This window comes from Myodes glareolus, chromosome 21, assembly GCF_982192425.1.
Source record: "Myodes glareolus chromosome 21, mMyoGla1.1, whole genome shotgun sequence".
NCBI classification, from domain to species: domain Eukaryota; kingdom Metazoa; phylum Chordata; class Mammalia; order Rodentia; family Cricetidae; genus Myodes; species Myodes glareolus.
The window spans coordinates 59474008-59500760 of NC_142046.1; the positions used below are offsets into that span (position 1 = coordinate 59474008).

At 38.4% G+C, this 26753-nt stretch overlaps 1 protein-coding gene across 2 annotated transcripts in view; it reads left to right on the top strand.

The window, feature by feature from the left end:
• The window catches only part of Ube2e3 (ubiquitin conjugating enzyme E2 E3), a 66501-nt gene extending 52535 nt beyond the window's left edge, over positions 1-13966 (top strand). For both annotated transcript variants that reach the window (XM_087900097.1, XM_048425889.3), the window contains exons 4-6: positions 7130-7262; positions 10771-10918; positions 13333-13966. In XM_087900097.1, the coding sequence (XP_087756223.1) occupies positions 7130-7262; positions 10771-10918; positions 13333-13430 (379 nt within the window). In that variant the 3' untranslated portion in view covers positions 13431-13966. The remainder of the gene's footprint in view (positions 1-7129; positions 7263-10770; positions 10919-13332) is intronic.
• Positions 13967-26753: the final 12787 nt, after the last annotated feature.

Below are 26753 nucleotides of genomic sequence, written 5' to 3' on the forward strand. Positions count from 1 at the left end.
AGGCTTAATCCCCCCATAAAATAAAGCCTAGTATGGTGGCATACTCCTATAATCTCAGCACGTAGGAAACAAAGACGGGTTTGCCTTAACTTCAGAGCATTGATTAAACTGCTGGGTTATATGCTGACTTATTTCTAGAAATGTTTTAATGTAAAAGAATATCTGACAATGGTCTGAGCGCTTTCAGAAACAGTCAGCAGTAAGAGTATATACTTTTTCATGCATTAGATCAACTTTCCACACACAACAGTAACATCGGCTATCCTTTTCCTGGTTGACTAATAGCTATAGATGTTTCCTTCCTGACTGTTACCCAGGTCTCAGTTTACAGTCTTCTCAGGACCCAGTCCTCGTCTTAGTTGCAAAGGATGTGCCTGCTCTTTTGCCAGGGTCTGTTCCTTCATTATTCCTTGTCCTGCTTCCTTTGTCTCTTCTACTGTCACAGAATGACAGTAGAAAAACTCCTCCTTAATTTTATCTTTGCTATGGCATGTTTGCTGGACTGTCCCTTTTCCTTTACTGCTTTCCGTCTTAGGCTGATTGATAAGCTATCCATTTCCCTCCCTGTTCACAGCCCACATGTCACTCTGACAGTGTTGTGTCCTTCGCCTTTCATTTTCTAATCATTAAATAAGAATAACCTTTTCTTTTGGGCTTTCATTCTTTGTGACTAGAGTCTTTTTTGTCTCTTTTGTCCTGGGCTGTAAAGTTGTGTTTGGAAGAGTAAAAAATCTCAGAGGCCAAAGTGCATATTTGCCAACTATGTGAACTTGAAGCTATGTTGGTTAAACTGAGGTAGTGTAGATGATGTAGTTTTGAATGCCTAACCTGATAGCACAATACACATCGATTCTTAGTGTTACTTACTAACAAAAAATTACATGCATTTATTCATTTATTATTGCGGGGGTAAGTGGTTCACATTAATATTGATGGGCAGAGCTTCATTTATAGTATTTTGGTTAGAATGCTTCTGGAGTCCAAAATACCTAGATTTAAGACATAATTTTGGAGTGCATCTGTTTGTAATTTAGAAACCCTTTTTATAAACCAAGACTTGAAAAATATTTACTACTTACTGCATTAACATGCAAATTTTTATGTTTCATAGTTTGTTTTCTGAATTAATATGTTTTACTTTATTACTACAGCATTACCATATAGTCCTTTGCTTCTTGCCTCCTTCATGCTACCCTCATTGGCATCCACGCCACAGTGGTATGAGTGTTGTATACTACATTTCATGAACTTGCTTTGAACATGCATTGCCACATAAAGTCCCTAGTTTATGTAATAGCTCATTCTTGCTGCTGTATGTTTTATGGATTTTGACAAATATATAGTGATACATCTAGCTTGTCAAATCAGTCTCTGTCTATCCTCTGGCACCTTTTAACATTTTTACTTCCTCCATGGTTTTGCCTGTTTCAGGATGTATGTTAGGAATCTTAAAGTATGTGGCCCTATATAGATTTTCAAATTGTCTTCTCTTGACCAAATAATGTGAATTTAAGGTACATCTCTATCTTTTTGTGACTTGATAACTCTTGAACCAAGTAGTATTTCATCATCTATATGTAACTGTTGACATACAAAAGAGTTCCACGATAGCCTGGAATGGAGTATAACATAGGTTTATTTATTTGGGGACAAACAGTAAGGGCAGCAATCTGCAGTCTTCTGCATGCATTGGGAACTGGAACTGAATCCAGCAGTTAAGAGACCCACACATGCTTTTTGTCTGTATTTATAGTACACAAGATCACACCTAAAATGGGCCAATATCTTAAAGGCTATTGGCTGAAGGAATTCCCACAGCACCTCCCTCTTTTGTCTAAATAAGAGAGTTCTAAGCCTAATACAAAACTGTATATAATAAGAACAAATATCAAGTATTGTTCAGGGGAAAGAAGAGACAAAAATATACATAAAAATTAGAATTACGATCAGCATGAACAAAAATCAAACAAGAAACCTATGCTAAATATTTTGATAGTTATCCTATCCTAAGGGATCTAAATCTTAAATTAAAAAATGGCTTGGCTAAGTCATAAGAGGAAAGTAACTATGACTGTCTAGTCTTTAACCCCATCAAAGGCCTGAGAAAGGAGATATTACTTGAGTAGACAGGAAGTGCAATCAAGGAGCTTCCAAAATGTGCAGTAGATGACAGAGACAGCTGGCTACCTGGGCAATCACCCAAAGTCTCATTTGCAACATTAGAGCAACCAACTTTGGCTAAGGCCTCGAGTAACTGACAGATGATTTTCAGAGGCAGGAAATTTTTCAAAACCGTCTTACCCTATCTTGGCAAGGTTTGGCAGTCTTTTTCTTGTATTCTACTTGTCCAGTCTGAACATCATGCATTTTGTCAGTAGTTGAGGCAAGGGCAGATCTTTGCCCAAAGGCCAGTTTTGCCAAGAAGAAAACAAGCTCCAAGTGGGCTGTCTTCAGTGCCCAACATTCTCTAGGAAATAGATGGGTGCTGCTAGGAGCAAATGTGCCTCACATCAACAGAATCCTAAATTATTTAAATGATATACCCTGCAGATGTTTGGAGTGTTTGAAGATTACCTATCTATGTGAAATACAATCTCTATGCATTTAAAGAACTTGATTAGTTTTAAGTATGGAAAACATGGATGACTGGTGACCTGTGATTCTTAATACATATATAGCTTAAAGACTAAAGCTTAAAAATTAAAGTCTTTAAACAAATGTGCAGCAAATGAGGACAATGACCTCAAAATGTAAGCAATGTATAAGGATCTTGATCAGAAGTAGGAATGTATATTGCAATATGATAAATATATTCTAAAATTCCAACAATATACAAAATGCCTTAAGCAGAAGTAGAAGCATGCATGCATACAATATGACAAAATAAGTCTGCATATGTGCACAAATATTGTAAACAGAAATAGATGCATATTCAGTGTAACAAATATAATTTGAATTTGTATCAATATCTAAGAATTTATACCAGTATAAATTGTCTATAAATAGCTCACAAGTAATCGCACTATTACTCACTATTAGCATGAGTAAGCTCACACTAATCTACCTATTATCCCATTCCATCCATTTCCCCCTGCTTTTGTAACAGATTCTACATCTATTAATCTATTGAGATCATCTTGGTTGTTTTCCACGTTAGACCATTATGAATATACCTGCTATGCACAGGTTTTTTTTGTGTTGAGTTTCCAGTTTTCTGGTTAAATAAAAACAAATGTGATTGCTGGATCATTTGCTAAGATGTGCTTAGTAAGAAACTGCCAAAGTGTCTTCCAAAATAAGTTATCCACAGGTAAAAGTGGGGGAATGTAGACATTTGGCATTGCCTCTGTCAGTTTGCTTTCCTACAGTAGCTCTGTGCCGTTCGTTACTTTTGTGCTCTTGCATCTAATGAGATTGACTGAAGTTAGGGGACGCTCTGGGGTTCTGTTCTGTTCTCTTGCTCTTCTCTGTCACTGTGCACACTGATGTCCTTTTCTGTCTCTCAGCTGTGTTGTCAGTCTTCAAGTTAGGTAATTTCCCTCTTTGTTCCCAGCTTCCTGAGTGAAGATTCTGGGTTCTTCTCAACATAAACATTAGAATCAGTTTATTGATACCCACAGAATAATTTGCTGTGATTTCTTTTGGGGGCATGAGCAGCATTGATCCATAGATGAAGTTGGAAGAATTTATATTTGACACTAGTCTCCCTATGAATTTGATATGCAGAGAATCTATTTAATTAGTTTCATGGTTTTATCTTTTAAAACATTTATTTACTTTTATTTTTGGGGCAAATGTTTTTCTTGCATTTATGTGTATGTCCTCCGTGCATGCAGTGAGGCCTGAAGAGAGAGCATTGACGCTTGGGAAACTGGAATCACCACCGTGTGCTGGGAACTGAACCTGGGTCCTCAGCAGAGCAGCCAGTGCTCTCAACTGCTGAGTCTTAAGCTGCCTGTTTTATTAGTATTTTACCTTTATTTTTTATATTAACTTAACAGCTTTTTCATATGGGATTTTCACATATACTTTATTTTGTTGATTCTTTCCTCCTTTGCTTTCTTGGGTTTTCAGTTGACTTTCTACTTTTAAATTTAGCTAATTGATACATGAAAAATGACCATTGGGCCCACGAGTGATGTCATTGTTGACCTTAGATAAGAGTTGTTTCTATAGAAAAATGAGGAAACTTGAAAGTCTTAAAACAGAAATTGGAGACACTGATAAAGACAGAGCTTTGAAGTAGGGTTTTCTATTAAAAGAACAGTAGCTTGAGGTGAAAGCTGGAAGGGTTAGAGAAACAGAAGCCTGTTTTTTAATCAAGTTTCAGAAAATGACATTGCTAGATTCTTGTGAATGTTGTTCATCTGAGAGAGAACTGATACAGTGTAAGGCAAAGTGGAAGTTTGTGGAGTTATGCACTGTGGAAAGGACAAAAACAGAAAGGATGGAGATCAGTCAGGAAAGATGATGGTTGGTCATTATCACCTTCCCCCTCTTCCTGCTCAGCTGACTCCTCTGTGGCAGGTCTGCTGCTAGCCTATGAAGTGCTTTGAGTTAATGCACTTAGTTCTGAAGCTCCTCTTTCCCATACCCCCTGGTAGGTCTGCCCCAGCCTCTCTCTTTTCCAAATGATGCCTTAATGTAAATGAAGGTAGACTCTATATGCCAGGCGCTTCTGTCACATTTAATGTCCCGCTGGAATAGGGCTAAATGAGCTCCTTTTCATGCAGCATGAGAGGGGGAGAAAGCGGACTTTAGAGCCAAGAATTTAGTTTCACAGTGGGAATCTTTGGTCTTCTACCAAATAACAGGATTTAAGATGGATTCTTCACCTTGTCCATATCTATTTCCTCAGGGTTGGTGGATTTGTCCAAAGAACCATCTTTTCAGTCTATAATTCTGCAGTCTATTAAAATGCATTGACCTCAACTTACTTTCTATTCAGTCATCTGAAATATAAGTGTTCTGAGGTAATTTTGTTCGTTGGAAGTTGGTTATATATATTTGGGTACTTATACAAGTAAGTATTTCCAACGTCTGTCAGTAGAGCAGAAGTAGTCACAGTGAAGTTACAGAAACAGATAGAAAACATTTGGGAGTATAGAAGCCTTTTTTGAGATTTTTGTCTCTGAAGCTTTTTAGTTTTATAGTATCATTTTTGCAGAATTAATAACATTGTTAAACTGACACCCGTGTTATTAATATGGTTGCAGTACTGTTTCGCTGTTAGTATTTAAATAGAACCTCCAGATCATCTCTAAATTGATTGGTAGTTTAAAAAACAAAAGCATATGCATACTTACATTTAGAAATCCAGGATAATTTGTGATGTAAAAACTTAGAGGAAAATGGATGGGAGACATGTCTCAGGACATGTGCTGTCTTTGCAGAGGTCCTGAATTTGATTCTCAGCACCTATATTAGGTTCCCTAATCTCCAGAGAATCTGAAACTGTCTTCCTAGACTCTGTGGGCACCTTCACTCATGTGCGCATGTCCTCCCTGCCTACCCCAACCCATATACACATAATTAAAAATAAAAGTGAAAATTTAAATAAATAGAGGAGAATGACAGTTTGTAAGGTGTGCAGTGTTTACAGGAATCCTAGAGTTCCTGAACTAGCCACAGATTGTGAGTTTAGGTTATATTGAACTGTCACCTTTTTATTCCATATGTGATACTGATGTTGAGCACATTGCATTGAAATGATAATGTGTTTCAATAGAATTCAAGTCTTGATTTCTTAACATTCCCCTACAAGGACCCAGGGTTCCTTTGACTGATTCCAGGCTAGAAGAGTTGAGTGTTTTTCATGCCAGAAAGGGAGAATATACTCTAAAATGGTGCCAGCATGTTCAAGGCATGTTGAAGCTCTTTTGTAGGCTCTCCCACTGGGCAAATCTAGGATGATTCCAACAGCAAAATAATTACAAACAGTAGTAAGTTGTAAAGCATTGGAAAGAAATAGTAATTTATGAGACCATATCAATAACATAGCATTCATATAAATACAGAGGGCAAGAGGGAGCTCAAGACAGATGCCAAATGTGAGTTGAAAATTCATGATTATGCCAGTGTGTCATAGTAAAATTCAGAGGATTCCAAGTGAGTGTTAAATCTAGAGAAGAAATTTGAATGAAGAGTAGCTTATTTGCATGGTTGTAATCTGACCAAAGAATACAGATTGGCTGCAGGAAAAGATAGTAACTAAGCAGCAGGAAATTTGGAACATATGTTTTATGACTGAAGCTTAACATCACTGGTGAGGAACAGGATGCCATATCCTGTTCTTCAAACTGTCATGACCCCCGAATGGCACATCACTTACTTCTCTCGTGAGAAGTGTATTTATTTGAATCTTATTATGAAAGAACCAAACACAAACTCAAATAGTACAGCATATTTTTTAAAGGGACTATATTTTGTCAAATAAAAGTTAGAAAAATTAAATAAAGGAAAGTTAAAGCATATAACATAAATAGATTTGATGAGGTGCACATGGTGAATTATGCCTGCAGTTACAGCGATACAGTTGGGAAGGCAATAGTATTGCAAGTTCTAGGCCAGCCTGGGGTTGCATAATAAAATCCTATAAGAAATAGATTATAAGTATATAAGATAATAAAGTTTTTATGACCCCAAGATTGATTCCTATATTGGTGGGGCTTATTACAGATTAGTTGAAAATTTTATCATGCAGGTTATAGATTACTGTGGCTGACATAGTTACTGAACTTGTAACTGTTGACTTGTAAATTATTTTTTGGAAGAGCACATGGAAAGTATCACAATGTTTAACAACTTATAAGTGTGTGTGTGTGTGTGTGTGTGTGTGTGTGTGTGTGTGTGTGTGTGTGTGTTGTAGGGGAGGAGGTATAACAAATGACAGGAGTCACTGGGTAAAGTTATATAGTGTTTGTTTCATTTGGAATATTTCAAAGTGTATGCATATGTGCTTGAGTACATCTGGTTAGTCTTGTTGCTTAAGATTGCTTGTTTATTTTTATTCTAACTAATAAATTGCACTCATCTTAAGATGTTGACCTAAATTTTTATAGATGTGTATACAGGTGTTTATATAGGTATTTATAGATCTGTATATTGATTTTTGATTTCTTTTAACTAGTGCTGGGCCTAAAGGAGATAACATTTATGAATGGAGGTCGACTATACTTGGTCCACCAGGTTCTGTTTATGAAGGTGGTGTTTTTTTTCTGGATATCACGTTTTCTTCAGATTATCCATTTAAACCACCAAAGGTAAGAACCTGTATATACATTGATTAAATATCCTTCTTCCAAACCCAGGTATTTTAAGATTTATACGTATATTAATGTAATAATTTTTATTTCATCATTGTTCATGAATTAATATGAAAACTCAGAGCCAATTATTTTGAAACCAAAGTTGTTGACTTGTGCCTTTTAAAAATAATTTTGTATTCAGTATAGTTTGTTAGTAGTAAATAAAACTATAAATTGAATAAACCATAAATATGAACTTATATAAAACTCCCTCTGTGCAATAAACTTTATTGACACCTTTCAGGAATAGGTTAAAAGAATTTTATCTTTATTTATAGGTAAGCAAAAACTAGAAAACTAACAAAAAAGGAAAAACTATTACTTACACACTCATTTTGTGCCTTCTCTGAGTGTAATATAAAATTAAGAATGACAAGCTCACTTTTACCTGCTTCCTTAATTCGTTTAAGCTGAGTGTGTGGCTGGGTAGCTAACAGAAAACATAATACTGACTTGAAGGGCTCTTCCTCTGGCTTCTCACTGTACAGTACTCATCTAACAACCCTGGAGCTTAGCCTTTGTAGCTGAGTCTGTCACAGAGGACTCCAGTGTGCCAGGAAGGTTGTCAGGGCCATGGCCACCAGCTAGAAAAGTGCTTTTCCTTTTTTTTATTGCATACATTTTTAAATGTAATACATTCTGATTATGGTTTCCCCTCCTCCAACTTCTTCCAGATCTGCCCTACTTCCCTACCAACCCACATCCACACCCTTTCTCTTTCTCCTAGGGATTCAAACAGGCATCTAAAATAATAAAATTTGATAAACAAGTAGAAAAAGCTAAGAAAATCTGATTTTTTAAAAAATGGTATTTCTTTGTATGAATTGCTTTTCTTTTTAAATCCTAAAACTTTTTAATATATGTTATGATTCAGTGTATACATGTATGTACATATATATCGGTATATCTATCTCATCCATCCATCGACTATCTTTCAATTCTCTCTCTCTCTCTCTCTCTCTCTCTCTCTCTCTCTCTCTCTCTGTGTGTGTGTGTGTGTGTCTGTCTGTCTGTCTGTCTGTCTGTCATCTATCTGTGTCTGTAAAGACTTACTTGATTTTTAGAAAGGACATTTGACATTTTCTGGAAAGTATTCTCAAGCACATTTCAACAAAGTCCCACCTCAAATTAAAAACAGGATGATCTGTCTCTCCCTGTCCCTTCCTTTTCAATTGAAAATAGAATCTTCTCTCATACATGCACTACACATTCAGATCTCAGTTTCGCTCACTCCTCCCAATTGCCCCCCCCCCATCTTTCCCACTCCCTTTCCAGTCCTCTTCAGAAAAGAGCAGGCTTCCCAAGAGAAGACAACCAAAAAGGACAAAACAAGATGCAATAAGTAAAGGTAAAAGCTCACGTACTGAGGCTGAACAAGGCAACCCAATAGGAGGAAAGAGTCAGGGACATGCCTGCTTTAAGTATAGGAGGTCCATAAAAACACCAAGCAAACAGCCATAGCATAGAGAGAGAGAGGATCTGATTCAGATTCATGCAGGCCCCATGCTTTCCACTTTGGTCTCTCTGAGCCTTTATGAACTCGGCTTAGTTGAGTCAGAGGGTCATGTTCTTCTGGTGTCCACTATACCTCTCACTCCTACTTCCCCCCACCCTATGGGATTCTTGGTCTCCAAGGGGAAGGACCTGATGGAGACCTCCAATTAGCATCTCTCTCTCTCTCTCTTTCTCTCTCTCTCCACATATCTGGCTGTGGGTCTCTGCACCTGCACCCATCTGCTACTAGAGGAAGACTCTGATGGTGATGACTGGACAGTGCGCCCATCTATGAGTTCAGCAGAATATCATTGGGAAATTGGGTTTTCTGTTTTGTTTGGTTTTGCTTTGCTTTTACCAGTCAACCCCAGGTTTCTGGGCTATCCAGTCTCCGGTTCCTGACCATCCAGACAGTGTAAGGCATGGGTTCTTTCTCCTAGTGTGGGCTTCAAGTTAAACCAGACATTGCCCGCTCCTAGATGTTCTACGTCATTATTTCCCCAGCACATATAGCAGGCAGAACAGATTGTATACGTTGAGGGTTTTGTGGCTTTGTTGGTATCCAGGTTTCTCTTTCCATAGCCTGCAGAGTATCTTCCCACACCAAAGAGACTAGACCATGGGGTGAAGGCTCCATGCAGGCAATAACTCAACCTCTCTACATTCAGTAAGTTATGTGGATGTGATCCTAGCAGTGGGGCTCCTGCTGCCACGTTGTGGAGAGTGACCTGTCCTTGTACCAGCCTGGGTTGTTTGGGGATCTCCACAGGATCCTCTTGGCCAACAGCTCAACTGGAAGACTTGTCTGACTACAGATTCCATATCCTCCATTGCTGGGAGTCCTCCAGCTGTCTCCCCACCACCACCACCACTCACACACACCACATCATCTCAGTCTCCTGCTCCCATCTCCACCTGCCGCCAATCCATGTGTAGAGTGTATTCTATTTCCTCTTCCCAGGGAGGTCCATTGCATCAACTCCCCCTAGAGCCATCTTTGCCTAACCTTTCTGGTCTGTGGACTGTAGCTTGATAATCATCTATTAATTAGCCATATTTGTCCTTCTCAGTCGGGTTATTACCTCACTCAGGATGATACTTTTCTAGTTATACCTATTTGCCTGCAAATTTTATGATGTCATTTTTAAACAGCTGAATAATAATTCATTGCTTAACTGCAGCATTTTATAACAAGATGGTCCTTAACTACTTGAACATACTCCAGATTTGACTGTTTTTGAGTGTTTTACAGTGTGACCATTAGAATCTAAAATCCTAAAAGTTATCTTTAAAAGCTCTTCAGATGTGCAGGTCTGCCTTTCTAAATCAAATAAAGGGTTAGAACCCTCTTATTATAGTGCCACAGATTGGATTCTCTTGAGAATGATACATATTTTTTATTCTTTGGTTGCCTCCTGTATAATAAAGCTTTAGTAAACTTTATGTCTATTTTTATAAATGGAGTTGCTTCTATGTGCTTAGTTTTTCATATTGGAAATTGGTTTCAACAAACTAGAAAAAATAGGGGGAGAAAGTGAACAGGATATATTTGTATGTGAGGAATTACATTTACAATTACATTTTCTTAGCACCATTAGTGAAAATGGAAATTAACTAGCAGCTGTCTATCCCTGATACTTGATTACTCCTGCTATTTCCTGACAACTGGGATTATAGGCATGCTCTACAGAGACAGGAGGATTGCTGTAAGTTTGACACAAACCTGGCCAGCCAGAGCTACATATCTAGAGACCTCATGTCTGAAACAAAACAACCTTAACAAAACCTAAGCCAAATATAGTACTTTCTATACTAAGTCAAAACCAAACCAGTATTTTTAACTAAATCAAATAAAACTATTCAGTTTTGTTGTTACACCTGAGCAGGAGTAGCATCCTCGGGGACATGGGACTGTTGAGAATTGGTGACACAGCCCTGTTTTCTTCTGTTTCTATGTGACTGTGTTTAGGTTACCTTCCGCACCAGAATCTATCACTGCAACATCAACAGTCAGGGAGTCATCTGCCTGGATATTCTAAAAGACAACTGGAGTCCTGCTTTGACTATTTCAAAGGTTTTGCTCTCTATTTGTTCCCTTTTGACAGACTGCAACCCTGGTAAGCAAATCTTTTTAAATCTTTAACTAAGGCTTAGTTTAATGTTGATCAGAAAATAAATGTTAGAAAGGTGATCAGCATAAGATATATTTTGAGGGATAAGCATGGAGGTTGAGTCAGTGGAATAGTGAATCTGAGGCTGACTTCTGCATACTTCTGAGTTAGCTGGGGCTGTCTGGTAAAACCTTCTTAAAATCACCAAAGACTTATGAGGAAACCAATATCATCAATTAGACACTGAGTCAGATGAGTCAAAAGTTTCTTAATATTCATTTAGTTTATTATTGTCATGTAGCAGAATCTCATTTACGCCACCAACCAGCTTCTAAATCGTGACACGGAGAAATTATTGGCTAGGAATGCTCCGCCTTATCTTAGTTCTTATTTTAATGTTTCTCTTTTTCTACATTTTCCCTTGGGGCTTTTTACCTTTCTTTCTGTACGTCTTATTTTCACTGCTTCTTGTGTGTCTCTGGCTGGCCCTGGGCATGGACCTCTCTTTCTCCCTTGTTCTTTGCCTCTCTCCGCTCTCTCTCTCACCTAGATTTTTCCTCCTACTTATTCTTTCTGTCCACCAGCCCCACCTATTCCTCTACTGCCTAGGTCAGCTTTTTATTAGGCTGATCCAGGTGCCTTATGGAAGCAGGTGAAACAGCAGCACATCTTTACATAATTAAACAAATGCAGCACAAACAAACGTAACAAGTCTTTGTAGTGTTAAAAAAGCCAGCAAAACAAATGTAACACATCTTCTCATAAAGAAATAATCTACAGCATAAACAAATGTAACATCTTTACCTAGTTAAATTCCACAACAGTGTCATACCCCTCTGTGATGATTTTTGAACTATCAGCTGTGGAACCTCTACTTCCTAAACTGGGACTGTGTCCATCATTTCTGTCAGAGTTAAGCAGTGTGCCTTGATTCCTTTTCCATCCTTTCATGCTGCCGTGTGCTTTACTGTACTCACCCAGTAACTGGGGTTCCCCTTTCTGTATTAAACCAGCTGTTAAATAGAGCAGCAGTGGATAGTGCAGTTACCACACTTCAGTCAGCTCGAGTGTTATGTATAAACTCAGAGTGATAGTGGACAGTTAGTGACTTCTGAAATGCCTCCTAAGAAATTAAACATGGGTAGCAAACTTGTTAGAGTCATGTTTAGACCTCAAGTTGCTACTGGAGGGCTTGGCTGTTAGACTTGAGAGGGTTCAAGTAGGAAGAGAAGAAGAGATAGCTAATTGTGCATTTGTGTAAGTAAACAATTAGAACTAACCTGAGTGTCCACAAAGAGATTTTAGCTATTGAAGAGTAGAACAGTTCTGAACTTACAGGGAGATTTTTAGTCTTTTAGATCTAGTGTATCAAGATACAGAGATTTTGAAAAGATACATCCATACTTAACAAATATTGTTATGTCCTAGATCTATAGCATATCTGAAAAAAAATAATTTAAAGGTGTTAGTAGTTGTTTGCCAGGGAGAGGGTTGTGAGTCTTTGGAGTCTAAAAGGGAAAGTCTTTACTCCTCAGTGCTGGCTGTGTTTGGAACACTCTCTGCACCATGTGCACATACTTTGCTTATGAAAGTTGTTTTTATATCAGATTCACTTTTACTTCAAAATTATATTTAAAATGAAATGACATGTAAGTTTTTTTTTAGTGACTGTGTTTACAATTAGAGACATAACTGTATGAATGTCAGGGAACATTTCATTCTGAATAGCATTATAAGATGGAAGCTTTATGTAAAACTATGTTAAGATGCATAACAAGACAAAAATACAACTTCTATTCCACTTTCATAGTTGAACAAAATGTCAAGAATAACTTGACAGGGAAGCTGCATCTATAATACCGCAACAGAATATCTTAGGCTGCGGAAGGAAGACCTGCACAGTGACTTTAGCAGTTGACATGCCGTGTGAGGTGGGGGGGGAGAGGCAGCTACAGTCAGTGGCTGCTGAGGAGCAAGAATATGTCTTTTCTAGAGATGAGACCCTAAATACATGAACTTAAGAGTGGGGGGAGGGTATACATATATGTGTAACAGTGATAATGACAGGTGTTTTGAATTTGAGTGAATGGTTCGGGGAGAGATGCAAGTAAAAATAATGTAAATACAGTAGTCATGTATGATTCCCAATAAGGTTTAAAATATTTGTTAAATAAAATACACCTCTTAAGAAATCATTATTAATTTACCATTTACTTTTTCAGTAAAAGGCTTTATTTTTTGATAATAATATTATTATTATATTTAATAATATTTGTATATTATATATATATCATGGTAGATTATTTTCTTTGGAAAAATCAAAACATACTGTATTAAAATATAACTTATACTGTAATGCCATGTTAGAACTGTACGTGTAAAGCACACATGGTGTCTTAATGTTGTTCTTACTTTTCCAGCGGATCCTCTGGTTGGAAGCATAGCCACTCAGTATTTGACCAACAGAGCAGAACATGACAGGATAGCCAGACAGTGGACCAAGAGATACGCAACATAATTCTCATAATTTGTATGCAGTGTGAAGGAGCAGAAGGCCTCTTCCCACTGTGCTGCGGATCTTTATAGCCTTTACAATACGGACTTCTGTGTATATGTTATACTGATTCTACTCTCTGCCTTTATCCTTTGGAGACTGGGAGACTCCCCCAAAAGGTAAATGCTATCAAGAGTAGAACTTTGTAGCTGTAGATTAGTTACGTTTAAAATGCCTACTTGCAAGTCTTGCTTCTTTGGGATATCAAAATGTATTTTGTGATGTACTAAGGATACTGGTCCTGAAGTCTACCAAATATTATAGTGCATTTTAGCCTAATTCATTATCTGTATGAAGTTATAAAGTAGCTGTAGATGACTAGGAATTATGTCATTTGTATTAAGCCCAGATCTATTTCTGAGTATGTGGTTCATGCTGTTGTGAAGATGTTTTACCTTCCCCCTTTGTCAGTTTGTAATGAGAGGATTTCCTTTTACCCTTTGTAGCTCAGAGAGCACTGATGTATCATCTCAAACACAATAAACATGCTCCTGAAGGCATAGTTTCTTGTCGTAATGTTGAAAGTCTTGTCAGAAGGTGTGTCTGAGATGATTGTTGATGAGATAAAGATGTGGCTATGAAGATTGATTATTAAGGACTAGTACAAATGGATGAATTATTAAATTGAAAGCATTTAAAAATCTTAAGTGTGTAGAATTTTTTCCTTTAAGGAGAGCATATAGTGGGCTTAAATGTGAAGCTGGATTTAAACCATTGGTCTTTTAAAAAAAGAAAAAAAACATGAATTCTACATTGAACATGTAGTATTTGAGTTGAAAATGAAGTCCTGGGTTATTCAGGACCCTCTCCATGTCTTACAGAGCATTTTGTTTCCAAATTGGTGATGTCTATTAAAAGTTGGGCAATACTGTCAGATAATTGCTATTCTGTGATTGCTTTTCTATGGTGCTTTTCCCTTTAATCCTGATCTTGAATTTTTATGGTGCATTACTGTTATTGTAATCCATGGCCAGCAAGTGTAGCCAGAGGCGCAAAGGCCCTGTTTCCCTTATGGTAGAAGGTGTGTTCATGCGCAGATGTGGCACTCTCGGTTGAAGACATATTGTAAGGATGTAGAGCTTAAATAACTTCTAACTGTAATTATGAAGTGTACTATTTAGCTTGTAATTATTAAGCTTTCTTAAGAGAATTGTAAACAATATGATTGTACTATTTTTTTTCCCCTGTGCCTGGAATAAATTATCTGTGGTCAGTTTCTTTTCCGATTCTAAATATGGTAAATACAGTACCATCATAAAATTTATGGAAATTTATCATTAGGATAAGAGTATGTATTGCTTTGGGCTGGTGAATGCTAGCTCAGTGGTTAAGGCTACCTTGGCATCCCCAGCACCACACACGTACACAGACACAGACATTTCTTTAGGGAAGTGAGTCGTGTTAGTTACATAGACTACCACTTTTAAAATATTGGCTTTTGCTCAAGTATTTGATGATAGAAGTACTAAATCAGGGAAAAACTTAAAATTTAACAGGTTTCCAATTTCTACAAGTGCTACACACACACAGACACACAAACACACACACACCAGTACCCTTTTATAGAGGAACAGTGAACAGCATGTTAATGTTAGAAGATTTAAGCTTTGTTTCGGAAAAGTTCTGATTCTTATTTTAAACAAATTAAAAATTTACAGTTCAAGTCAATATGATGAGAGTGGAGGCCTTGCATGATAGTTAAAATGATTTTCATTAATCATGGTAAGCTGTGGAAAGGACTTCATTCCATTGCTGAGATAGGTCATTCTACCCTAGAGTAATAAGCTTCTCTTGGTGCTCAGAAGCTTTCATTCTGAGCCTTGGGGTGTTCCTGTGTTGCCCTTTCAATTGTAACTCATGAATGTGTGAGAGTGGCCAAGCCACCATGTATCCCATCAGACCTGTGGTGTCTTAATGATCACACACTCTCTGAGGAACCGGTCAGTGCAAAACCGTGCCTGATATGCATACCTGCTGTAACTGTTGCCTGTAAAAGAATTATTCATCGATTATTATAATTTCTAAAATTAGATAAATTATTTGAGTAGATCTTTAAGAACCAATTTTAGTTTAAGATTTATTTCTAATGAATATGAGGTAGTTTATTAGTATTTGTTACCAGAACACTTAGGATAGTTCCCTTGGTTTAAAAACTTGAAAATGAGACAAGTAATACTAAAAACCATCTTACATAACCACATCTAAAAGTTTGTACTGATGAGCATATCAGATATGTTATTTTAATTACATGGACATGACCTTTTCTTTCGAACTAGGAAATCTTAACTAATTGTGGGAATAAAAATTTGTATTTTTACCATGCTACCTTTTCTCAGAAGAGCTTTGTCTCTGATTTGTAAAGAACTTTAGCCAGTCCACTGGTGTTCAGTGGTGTTCAAGTAATAGAAGAATGACTGGCGTAAATATGAGCGGCAGTTTAGTCCTGAGACTGCGATTAACATCATGTTAATGTATGGATTATTAACACATTGCTAGTTACAGTTTAAATTGTGGGCTTTGGACGGATCATTTAAGTATGAAACATCAATTATGTTTTCTGAATCCACCTTAAGAAACTAATTCTACAGTAATTGCATTATTGTTATACTTCATTTAATGTTTCTTATTCAGAGTAAGTAAATGTACAAGCCTCTTTGGTTTATATCAAGTCACATTGTTTTTTCAAGCAATACCCGTATAACAATAATTACACTTTAGTACATATCCGTTATTTAAGTCAAATCTCACTTGCTCCTCAGTTTCTCCTTCGGAAGCTTTTCATTGTTTGTCTCCAATGTGTAATGGAGCAATTCTGCTTCCCGAATGGTTACAGAGTAGATTGCTGAGTGGCTTGTGTAACTCCCTACCAGTGGTAATGAGTGGTAAAGCCTGGCTCACTGTCAGGCAACGTCCACCTTGTTAACCTAGAACTGAGACATATGCACATCTGTCCCAGGCATGTGCGCTTCTGTTTTTCCTGTTTTCTTTCCTTCCTGACTGTTGAACTCATAAGCAGCTCCCTGCAGGGAATGCCCTGGAACCAACATCTTCCAGTTTGCCACCTGCTGTGCTTGCAACTGCTTATGTCTGCACTGGAAGTGCAGAGTAAATTTTAAGTAAGAACTCCCAATGTCAACATGTCAACATACATAAATGCTACGCTGAACCTGAACGATCTCTCTCTCTCTCTCTCTCTCTCTCTCTCTCTCTCTCTCTCTCACTCTGTGTGTGTGTGTGTGTGTGGGGGACTTAAATAGCATATGACCCAGATTTGGGCACAAGGTAGTTAGAGACATCCTTTAGTCTTTGTCATTAGGTGTAGGTTAGGCAGCAGAGTGCTGGAGCTTAGTCCTGGGTATATTCTAAGGTAGAGCAGAACATAACAAAATGAATAACTTGGCACGTAGACACAGTGAGTACCGTGTTCGTGGAGATCTGTCTCATGCGAGTCACTGAAAGGTGTCCCCCAGATCTCCTCGGTTGATCTCATATCCACCCTTTGAACATCGATGCTGCACCACTCTCATTTACTGTACTTTGTCAGTCTGTTTTCCTCAGACGCCGTCCTCACACGCATCACAGAGAGCCGAGCATTTGTCTTCCACTTTCCTCTCTAAAAGTCAAGAACTCCTTTTTATCTTTCTCTTTTTGGGAAATGCAGGGAGTGGTTGGGCAGTTAGTGGTTAGAAGACGCATATACTGTATAACCTGTTAACTGGTTTACATGGAGAGTTTGTTCTTCAAAGTTTAAATGCTCGATAATTGCTTAGTTTATTTAGAGTGTGAAACATACAGAGATGTTTACACATCCTTATTAGGTAGTTTGTCACTTTCCTGTCCAGATAGGTTTTTCTCCCTAACAAAAGAAAAACATGCCTTGGTTAAAAAAATTTATCTGTTTTCTGCTGAATAAGAAGTTAAACAGATGTCCCTGCTGATATAACAATAAAATCGATTGCATAATGTTTAGTGAATTTATTCAATCTATATAATATTCAATATACTTAATACTAAGTGACATTTTAAAAATATTCTTCGGCTAGAAAAATGGCTCAGCAAATAAAAGTGCTTGCCATGCAAACATGACCATCTGAGTGAGCCTAGCATACACATTAAAGGTGGAAAGAGAAAATACACTCCATCTCCCGCCCTTCCCCCTCAACACTATACACACACACACACACACACACACACACACACACAAACACACCCCATCTCCTGCCCCTCCACCTCGACATTATACATACACACAAACACACCCCATCTCCCGCCCCTCCACCTCGACATTAAACATACTCACAAAACCACACTCCATCTCCCGCCCTTCCACCTCAACATTATGCATACACATACAAATACACTCCATCTCCTGCCCTTCCTCTTCGACATTACACATACACACAAAATGAGAAATGTAGTCTTTAAAATTACTTTTTTATTATTTTGACATTTTACCCAGTTCAGTTTAACACCATATCTGTATGCTTGGACAGTGAGCCCTATGAAGACATCTATCCTCCTCTGTCTAAATACTAGCCAGGTATCTAATGTGAGTGCTGATGGGATGATTATTTTATCATGGAGGTAAACCTTCAACTTCACATGATGCTTGTCTACATAACAAGCATGTCTTTAATTCCCAGTACACTGATTGCAATGCTTTATACATGGTAAATGCTGCTTAGATTATTCCTGTTAAAATGGGTCAAGTAATAACACTTTTGTCAGTGTCTTAGAATGAAGAATGAGTTAATCTTAAAATTTTAAAAGTTCATCAGTCTACCAGAAGTCATTCCTTGCTATGGCTGTATACAGTTTCCCATCATAGGTATTTTCTCAATCCCTTTTATTGGTAAAGAGAAAACTCACAAAGCATTGGATGCAGACTTGTGTACTGGGTGCCAGCACCGGATGACTGCATCACACAGAAGGTGTTTCTTGGGTTCTGTGTAGCCTACGTACTCTGATGTTTTTACAGTGACGAAGGGCAAGAGCCACGTTTTTCAAAGGATATTCCCTCTGTTAAGAGACTCGTGACTGTGTACCAGTATTTTAGGAAAGGTGGGGGGAGGTCTTTGAGAGAATCATTTTAACAAAAAAATGCTTTAAGGAAAAGAACTAGGTAGAAGTGTATAATGTGCTATGTGCTGCTCTGTGGCAGGGGCCTGCCCGGGAACCTGGAAAGTCCTCAGTGAGATTCCTACATGTGGGGTCTGAAAAGAGAATGTGCAGACCAAAAGCCCACTTTTTACTCTCTTGCTCAGCAATTGTCCTAATAAGTCTAATTGGAAAGTCTAATTCCAGTTATCTCACTTATGAATATTTAAATCTGCTGAGCAAACTGAGCCCACCTCAGTGTGATAAGGGATGGAAGAAAACCCTCTAAGAAGTGGTTGGTTGAACAGTGCTGGCATCAGAAGCCTGACAGTGAAGGGGAAGTTGTAGATGGACGTTTCTGTCCTGCAGCAGTTCAGTCCCAAAGAAACACAGAGGCTTATATTAATTATAAACTGTTTGGCCTCTTAAATCAGGCTTATTATTAACTAGCTCTTACAACCTAAATTAGTCCATAATTCTTGTCTGTGTTTAGCCACGTGGCTTAGTACCTTTTCTCGGTAGGGCATTCTCATCTTGCTTCCTCTACATCTAGCTGCTAACTGCATCTCTGCCTTTCCTCTTCCCAGAATTCTCCTAGTCTGGTTGTCCTGCCTATACTTCCTGCATGGGTACTGGCCAATCAGAGTTTTATTAAACCAAGACGAGTGAAAAATCTTTACAGTGTACAAGAGTATTGTCCCACAGCAGGAAGTTTAGCAGTTTCTAGTGACTGGAGTTTGGGAGAGTGATGTCCAGCTTCATGTTATTATCTATGAAGTGAGGAAAACAGGTTTTTTTGTGGAGTATAAAGAGCTTAGGGGAGAAAGAGAGTGAGCTACCAGTTCCCCTTAGCAGCTTCCTTCATTGTTAGTGGAACACTAGCCTTCTGAATTTGTTCTGATCAAACAGTGAAGGTTGTAATATATCTATATATTCACACAGTGATGACAGTTATATGAGGTTTTCTATAGGTTTTTAAATGGCACATTAAAATGCACATTGCATTTTATTTGTATGTGTATGTCATCTCCATTCATGAGACTCCAGAAATAATGTATCAAATTATTTTTGATTAAAGTCAGTACTTTAGTACTTGTGTACTTGGGCAAATTAATATTGTCCTGGGTGCTGAGTAGTAGCAGAGACTAGAGCTCAGAAAAAAAAATCCCTATACTTAAGTAGTTTCAAATCCTGAGAGTCCCAAAGAAAAGTGTTAGATTGTAAGTGGTGTGTAGCAAACTGAAGCAGAAGGAAAGAGGGAATGGGTGTAGGAGGGAGAAGGGAAGTCAGGATTCACATAGGAAGCAGGTAGTATCCTGTATCATGGTCCGAAGTCTTCAAAGACATGGAGGTAGGGATTTTCTGATCCTTGTACTTCTTAGTCACTTAAGATTGTGTGTTATCTTCATTTTCCCCCAAAACTTCCCCTCTAGAAGCCCAGCAGCTGAGTTTAGGGTAGCCAGGAAAGACATGAACAGAAAAATAAGAGCTGGAAAGAGCTGTACAGAGCTGTACTTGAAGGATAAGCCGGATAAGCAGAAATGGCAGGCGGAAAGACTCCGTAGCAGGAGAACACTCAAGTTCAAGAGGAATAAATGTGTGAGACAAATAAGGTGAGCACTGGACCAGGAGTAGGAGGCTAGGTCACCTGAGGTGATGGCGTGATCTGGGGGTCTTGCCTAAGCCTTGGCTATCATAAATGGGATGCTATTTGAGGGTGTTTTTTACCCCAAAGATACAGGGCATCATAGGTTTTGTTAGGATCTCTGATTACTGTTAGGGGAAAGAACAAGGGCTGAGTGAGGTTGTACATTCGGAAGAGAACAAGTGTATGGAAATCTGAGAACAGGATGGTTAGTTAGGAGAGTCAGTCATTAGTCCAGGTAAGTGATGTCAGTGGCCTTGACCTGGGGCAAAGTTATTCATAAGAATTGCTGGGGCTGGAGAGATGGCTCAGAGGTTAAGAGCATTGCCTGCTCTTCCAAAGGTCCTGAGTTCAATTCCCAGCAACCATATGGTGGCCCACAACCATCTGTAATGAGGTCTGGTGCCCTCTTCTGGCCTGCAGGCATACACACAGACAGAATATTGTATACATAATAAATAAATAAATAAATATTTTTAAAAAAAGAAGAAGAATTGCCTGTGCCTGGACTGAAGATAGAGCTAACAGTGTTTGATGAAGTCTGACCAGGCGGTATGGGAAAATAGCCAGTGCATGGGACCTGAGCAAACAAGAAGGATATATTCATGGGGGAGGTTAAAAGCTTTGTTTTTGACAGCCTGGGTTTGAAGTGCCTGACTAAACACTGCAGTGGGCATTTCGAGACCGTGGGTGTGTAAATCTGGGTTGCAGTCAGGTCTGGACTAGGCTTGTACGTTTGTGAGGATGGAGCATTCACACTGTAAAAAGGCCTCAGCTTATCTGCCCAGCAGTGCCTGCTGCGAGGGCTCAGCTCTGTATCACAGGAAACCCCAGAAGAGGAACCCAGGAGAAGGGAAGGACCTGGAAAAGACTTGAGGAGTAAGGGATGGCAGAAAGGCTCCCTGCATCAGATGGCGTTTCAGGAATCAAGTAAAGACTCAAATGGTCATTTTCATTAGCTACCTAGGGGATGCTTTGCATTGATGACTTTTACAAGTTTGGTTTTGTTCAAAGCTGTGATTAGGTCCAAGCTTGAAGCTTGTTAAAGGCACCATAGGAGATAAACAAAGACACTTTGCTGTAATTGTTCATGTACAACTTCATGTAAATTTTTTTCTGAACTTAAATAGCCTATGCCTATTTCCCCAAGTATTATTAAATTAATTGTAATATTCTTTAACATATTTCATGTAGAGGCAACTTGATAATTGCTTTATTTTCCTTATTTCTGAAGGACTTTGGGTCAATTTGCTTTCCTTTCTAGCCTTATTGTTTAAATTCAGTGCTTGACTGTCCCTTATCCACATGAACCTTAAGAGAATACCTTTTTGTGCATAGGCAGACTCCAGGCCGTTCTTCACAGTTCTAAGCACGTACCTCTGTCCCGTGCAAGCTCCTGATCATAGGACTATAGTGGGTGCCTGTTGCATTCTGTGGAAGCCTCGCTTTCTGCCGCTGTGCTGCTCTAATGAAGCAGTGTCTGTGTCAGCTGCTCCAGGTGTTTGTTGGTAGTGAAACTCAAGGGTCCCTCTTGCCAACAACAGCCTTTCCATCATTCATAGTAAATACTTAGAGAAATAATGATAGTGACACATGGTGACTTCCTAATCTGTGGACTCTTCAAGGCTTTCTTCTGCTCATCACAGTGCAATTCTGGGATACTCTGACGTCTTTGTATACTTCCCCTGAAGTAGTTAGACGTTGATACGTGCAGCCCTGTGACATGACCATGTTTAGGTTTCAGTTAAGCACAAACACATGCTTTGCTTAAGATCCTTTGCTGGGCACATTGATGTTTTAAATGTGGACTTGGTGCACAGATGGTGAGGTGGCACATTGCTGTCTGTACCTAAGAGCATTTGGCAGTGCTAAAATTGAGCTTTCTGTTTAGTCCAAAATAATTCAGTGATGAGTGGGCTACTTTGTACTTTTCTTCCCTCAGAATTTGAGTATTTGGAAATCTTAACTTCCAAAGATGCAAATTACATGTAGCCATATTTAACTATGTAGGCACCTTCATAAAATGAGGCTTCGTGAGTAGGCTAGTTCTTAACAGTGGGTAAGTCCGACAGCAGTTTGGCATGTGTCACTTGTTTTGACATCATAGTGATGTTTCTCGTAAGACTGGCTAGTACTTGGTTGTATCTAATTGTGCACACAAAGTCTTCCAGATTTAAAGTGAACCATTCGAGAAGCTCATAGTAAGCCAGAATCATCATAACCCTGCAGTGATGGGAAGGAGCGCAGTGGTCACCCTCTATTCCAGTTTATTCCCTTCAGTGCTTCTTCTCAAAGACTTTGCTTACACTGCCCTTCCCATCCAGGCCTGGGCTGGAGGATCGCAATTAAAAGAAGTCTTTATTTATAGAAGGGCATGCCACAAATCCATTAGCATTTCTGAAGTTCTGTATTTTGGTAACTAAAGTTGGAAATGGTTTTGTATTTTGACTTGCAGCTTGTTACATCCTTCTCAATGTATCTTCTTTTCCTCGTGTATTTAAAAGCAGAATTAACATAACCCTGTTTATCATTCAGGAATACTAGGTATAAATTACCATGGGATTCCAAAAGCCCACAGGAAGATACGGTGCTCCAGTGGGGCCTCCTAGAGAGAAAGTAGACACATTCCCCTTGGCACTGAGTGTGTGTGTTGCCTGTGGTGATGGTGGTGGACCAGAAGGTGTGATTTAGGAAGGCACTACACCGGGAAAACCACCCAACCCATTAAAATTCTGGAAAAAGGTGTACTCTTGAGCTTGGGTTTAAAATACTGTCTTGCTTGTTCTCATTGCTGGAAGGTTAAAGAGATCAATAAAGTTTCTTCTGATTCTCCAAGTCAGACTTGTCTGTATTTTCTTGATGTCCAGGGGAGTCCAGGTCACAAAGGGGGGCGGTTCTGGAAAATGTTAGTTATCCATTCTATGCTGCTACTGCAAATTCTCTTTCTGAGACTAAATATATTCTACACAGGTGCTTTGACCACACATAGACTCATCTTATAGAACATGCTATGGTCTGGTCTTCTAACAGCTGCCTCTTTCAGTATTTACAGCTCTGAGCCCATCTGAAAAACTTCCATAACACAGTATCCCCAGAGACTGGAGCTAGAAAACCAGCTTGGTGGAGAATATGCCCCCCTCCCAATGATCTACAGCTTCTGAAAATGATCAGAATCTGCTCTTTTAACAAATAGGGATAGTAGCCTTAGTTTCAAAGCTGGAATCCTGCCCATGACTCTAAATACTGCTGTCAAAACCTACCATCATAAAGTATACATTTATAAAAATATTACCAAGGCTACAGCCTGTCGTCCTTTGACATTTTTCTTTAAAAAGAACAAATATGGGAATCACAAAACTTAAAATTTTCAGTGTATTCTCAGTAAACCAGGGAAGTAATTATCTTAATAGCTAGTGAATAAAATATTCTAAGGATAGCCAATACCTAAGTTCTGATTTCTGGGTTTTTCATAAGCTGAACTTCACGGTCAAGCAATGTCACCACCGGTTCTATTTGCTATCTTGTTTTGTAACTGGGATTTTTTTTTCCTAATTTTTAGAATCTGAATTCTTTTTTCAGTTACATAATTGGGCTAATTCCAATGAACAACACTGCAAAATGTAGTGGCAGAGAACATTATTTAGTGGCAAAACAATGTGCATTGTGAGTTACTTAGAGAACAAACGTTAAGAAAATACCATTAAGTTCCATATAGTATGACACCTCACTGTAGAGCATGGTTTTTTGCTTGGTCTCTGGCTGTGTCTTGTGTTTTGCTTTATTTGCTTGCTTGCTTGCTTGTTTTTTGTCTCAGCTTTTAACATTGGAATTCTCTGTTAATTGCTGAAGACCTGCATATCAGTTTGGTATGGTGTACTCAGAGCAACTGAGCATGGCCATGTGTCCTTTAGAATTGTAAATTAAAGGGATGTTTGGGGGAGCTCTCCAACATCTCAGCACCAAACAGCTCGTCACCACCCACACGGCCACTCTCCCCGAACTTTTTTCTGCCTTGTTATTTCTTTCACACTTAAAGAGTGCCAACAATTATGTCTATTTAAGGATGGATAGTTTATATATGTAATGTGGCTGTCTTAAGGCTCACGTAGGATTTTTACACTCTAGCGCTGGTCTTGCCAGTCATCTCTAGATAATTCAGAGTCTCAGAAGCAATGAGAGAGGGGGAAACATTTTAGCAATTAGAATTATTTTGGATGTAGTAGCAGCAAGCTCATCTACATTCTTCTCGAGAGGAAGTCTGTGCCATGCATAGTTATGGAGGATTTGTCTTAGTACTGTTCCTTCCAGATCAACAGTGAGAGGTTTTCACTTTCCTGGTTCTATGTTTCTTGTTTTTACTTTCTTCCCCCCAGAAATGATGTGATGGAAAGTCTGTCACGAACAGACAGACACTAAGCACACAGCCATGTATGTGTATATTCTTTATTCCAGCTTCCAGAACTCCTCCTCTTGAAGTTCTCCTGTCCATTGGATCCAGGAAGCCCATCCCGTGGTTGAAGCTAACGGAGAACAAAGAAAGTAGCCTGATGTGGATCAGACCATCTACTCGGTCCTTTCCAGCTTCACCAAGGCGGTGGAGGGGACGTGCTTTAAATTCAGTGTGTAGCAGATGCAAGTGTGATTATAACAATGTTTAAATATTAATTTTACTTGATTTGGATACTTGTATATTAAATAAAGTATGAAGGTATTTTATCGACTTTCTCCTGGACCCTCAGTTTTATTTCTTAGGGAAAATGCCATGCTTTTATTGATAGTGCTGCATACTTTGAAAACTTGGGAAAGTAGAATAAGCATTGTATATATTTTATTTCAGAGTGTGGTGAGTAAATAGGTTTAGATAAATGCTTAATGAAATAGTCTAAAGCATACACATAACATGTGCTTGTTTGGAATTAATAAAATTCTAACCATGGAGAGTTTTAACTCATGGGATGTGATAGGAAGCCTGGGGATGCTTCTCTCCATTTTTCTTTACTTGTGTTGTTAAGGAAATTTGCTTGCTGGTTTCCACTCTTGAAAAGAGCAGCTGAGTATAGTTATGTGTCCTTTTGAGTTGTAAGTTAAAAGGATGTTTGGTGGAACTCTCCAACATCCCACACCAAATAGGTCTTCACCACCCACCTCCACCCTCCTAACTTCTTTTCTGCCTTGGGTTTTGGCCAATATCCAAAGCAAGACTTGAAGATACACCTTTACTTAATCTTTTTGTGTTTGTTCTTGATGCTTTGAATGAAAATTAATGGTGGTTTTGCTTCTGTCTGCCCCTGTCAGAGTGAGTTCTTTTAGGACAGTGGTTCTCAGCCTGTGGGCCGTGATGCCTTTGGGTGTTGAACAACCCTTTCTCAAAGGTTACACATCAGATATTCTACATATCAGATATTTACATTACAATTCATAACAAAGTTACAGTTATGAAGTAGCAAAAATATTTTTATGGTCAAGAGTCACCACAATATGAGAAACTGTATTGAAGGGTCACAGCGTTAGGAAGGTTGAGAACTGCAGTTTTAGGTGTAAGGTGGCCCATAGCTCACTATAAATCTCCACTAGATGTCAGTGTGTGACTAAAGGAATCCAGGCCAGCCTTCCAGAACTGTTGGTGAAACCTGTAAGGGGTGAACTCATTCAGAATGATACAGAAACATTTTGCTGATGCTCGTTAACAAGAACTGCTGTTTTTCTAATGGTTCTTACTCTGTTTTCAAATAAGGGATCTTCTACCTTTTTTTTTTTTTGTGAGAACTTCAGATGCTTGCATACAGTCTTTTTTTATAATAGTACCAAAGAAACTAAACATGTTCACTTCACAGTATAGTAACAAGTTGCTTGGAGGCACTGTGTCTGGCCTGAGGTGGTAAAGTTGCTGTACAGTGAAACCAGGCTAGTCCCTTAAGACTTCTGTATCTCTTGGTGTCTGCATTGCATCCATGCTTAGTCCTTTGGACTAAACAGTAAGATTGGCATAAGAATATCAGTCAGATTGAGGACAACGTGGGAATGTTTATACCCCAAGCATAAATTTTAACCATAACCACATAGAATGCAAAACACCTATGAAAAAAATCTATAGTATCTTCATAGATAGTGAACTCAGACCAACAAGAGCATCCTCTTAATTCATTTACTTAAGAGAAATGGAAATGGAAATTGCAACTTGGGATGAAGGCTCAAACTGATGGGTATTTGATGAATTGTTTTGCATATTATATATTGTTTGTTTATAATAGTTTCCTAAAAGAATTCATCTTTAATTCTAATATTACAACTTGAATGGTAATTTTCCCTCACTGTATAACATAACTTACAGCTGTGTAATTTGCTTATAAATAACATTACACATAAAAATGATTGGTTGATTGATAAGGTGATCGGAGAATTTATTTCTTTATGTATTGTTTTATGTATAAACAGACTAAAACATCTTTTGTGCATGTTACAGAAATGTGGCACAGCCTCACCCATCAGCGGTCTTGTTCGTATTAGTCAGTTGCATTGAATAGGATTGTACCAAGGAGATGAGA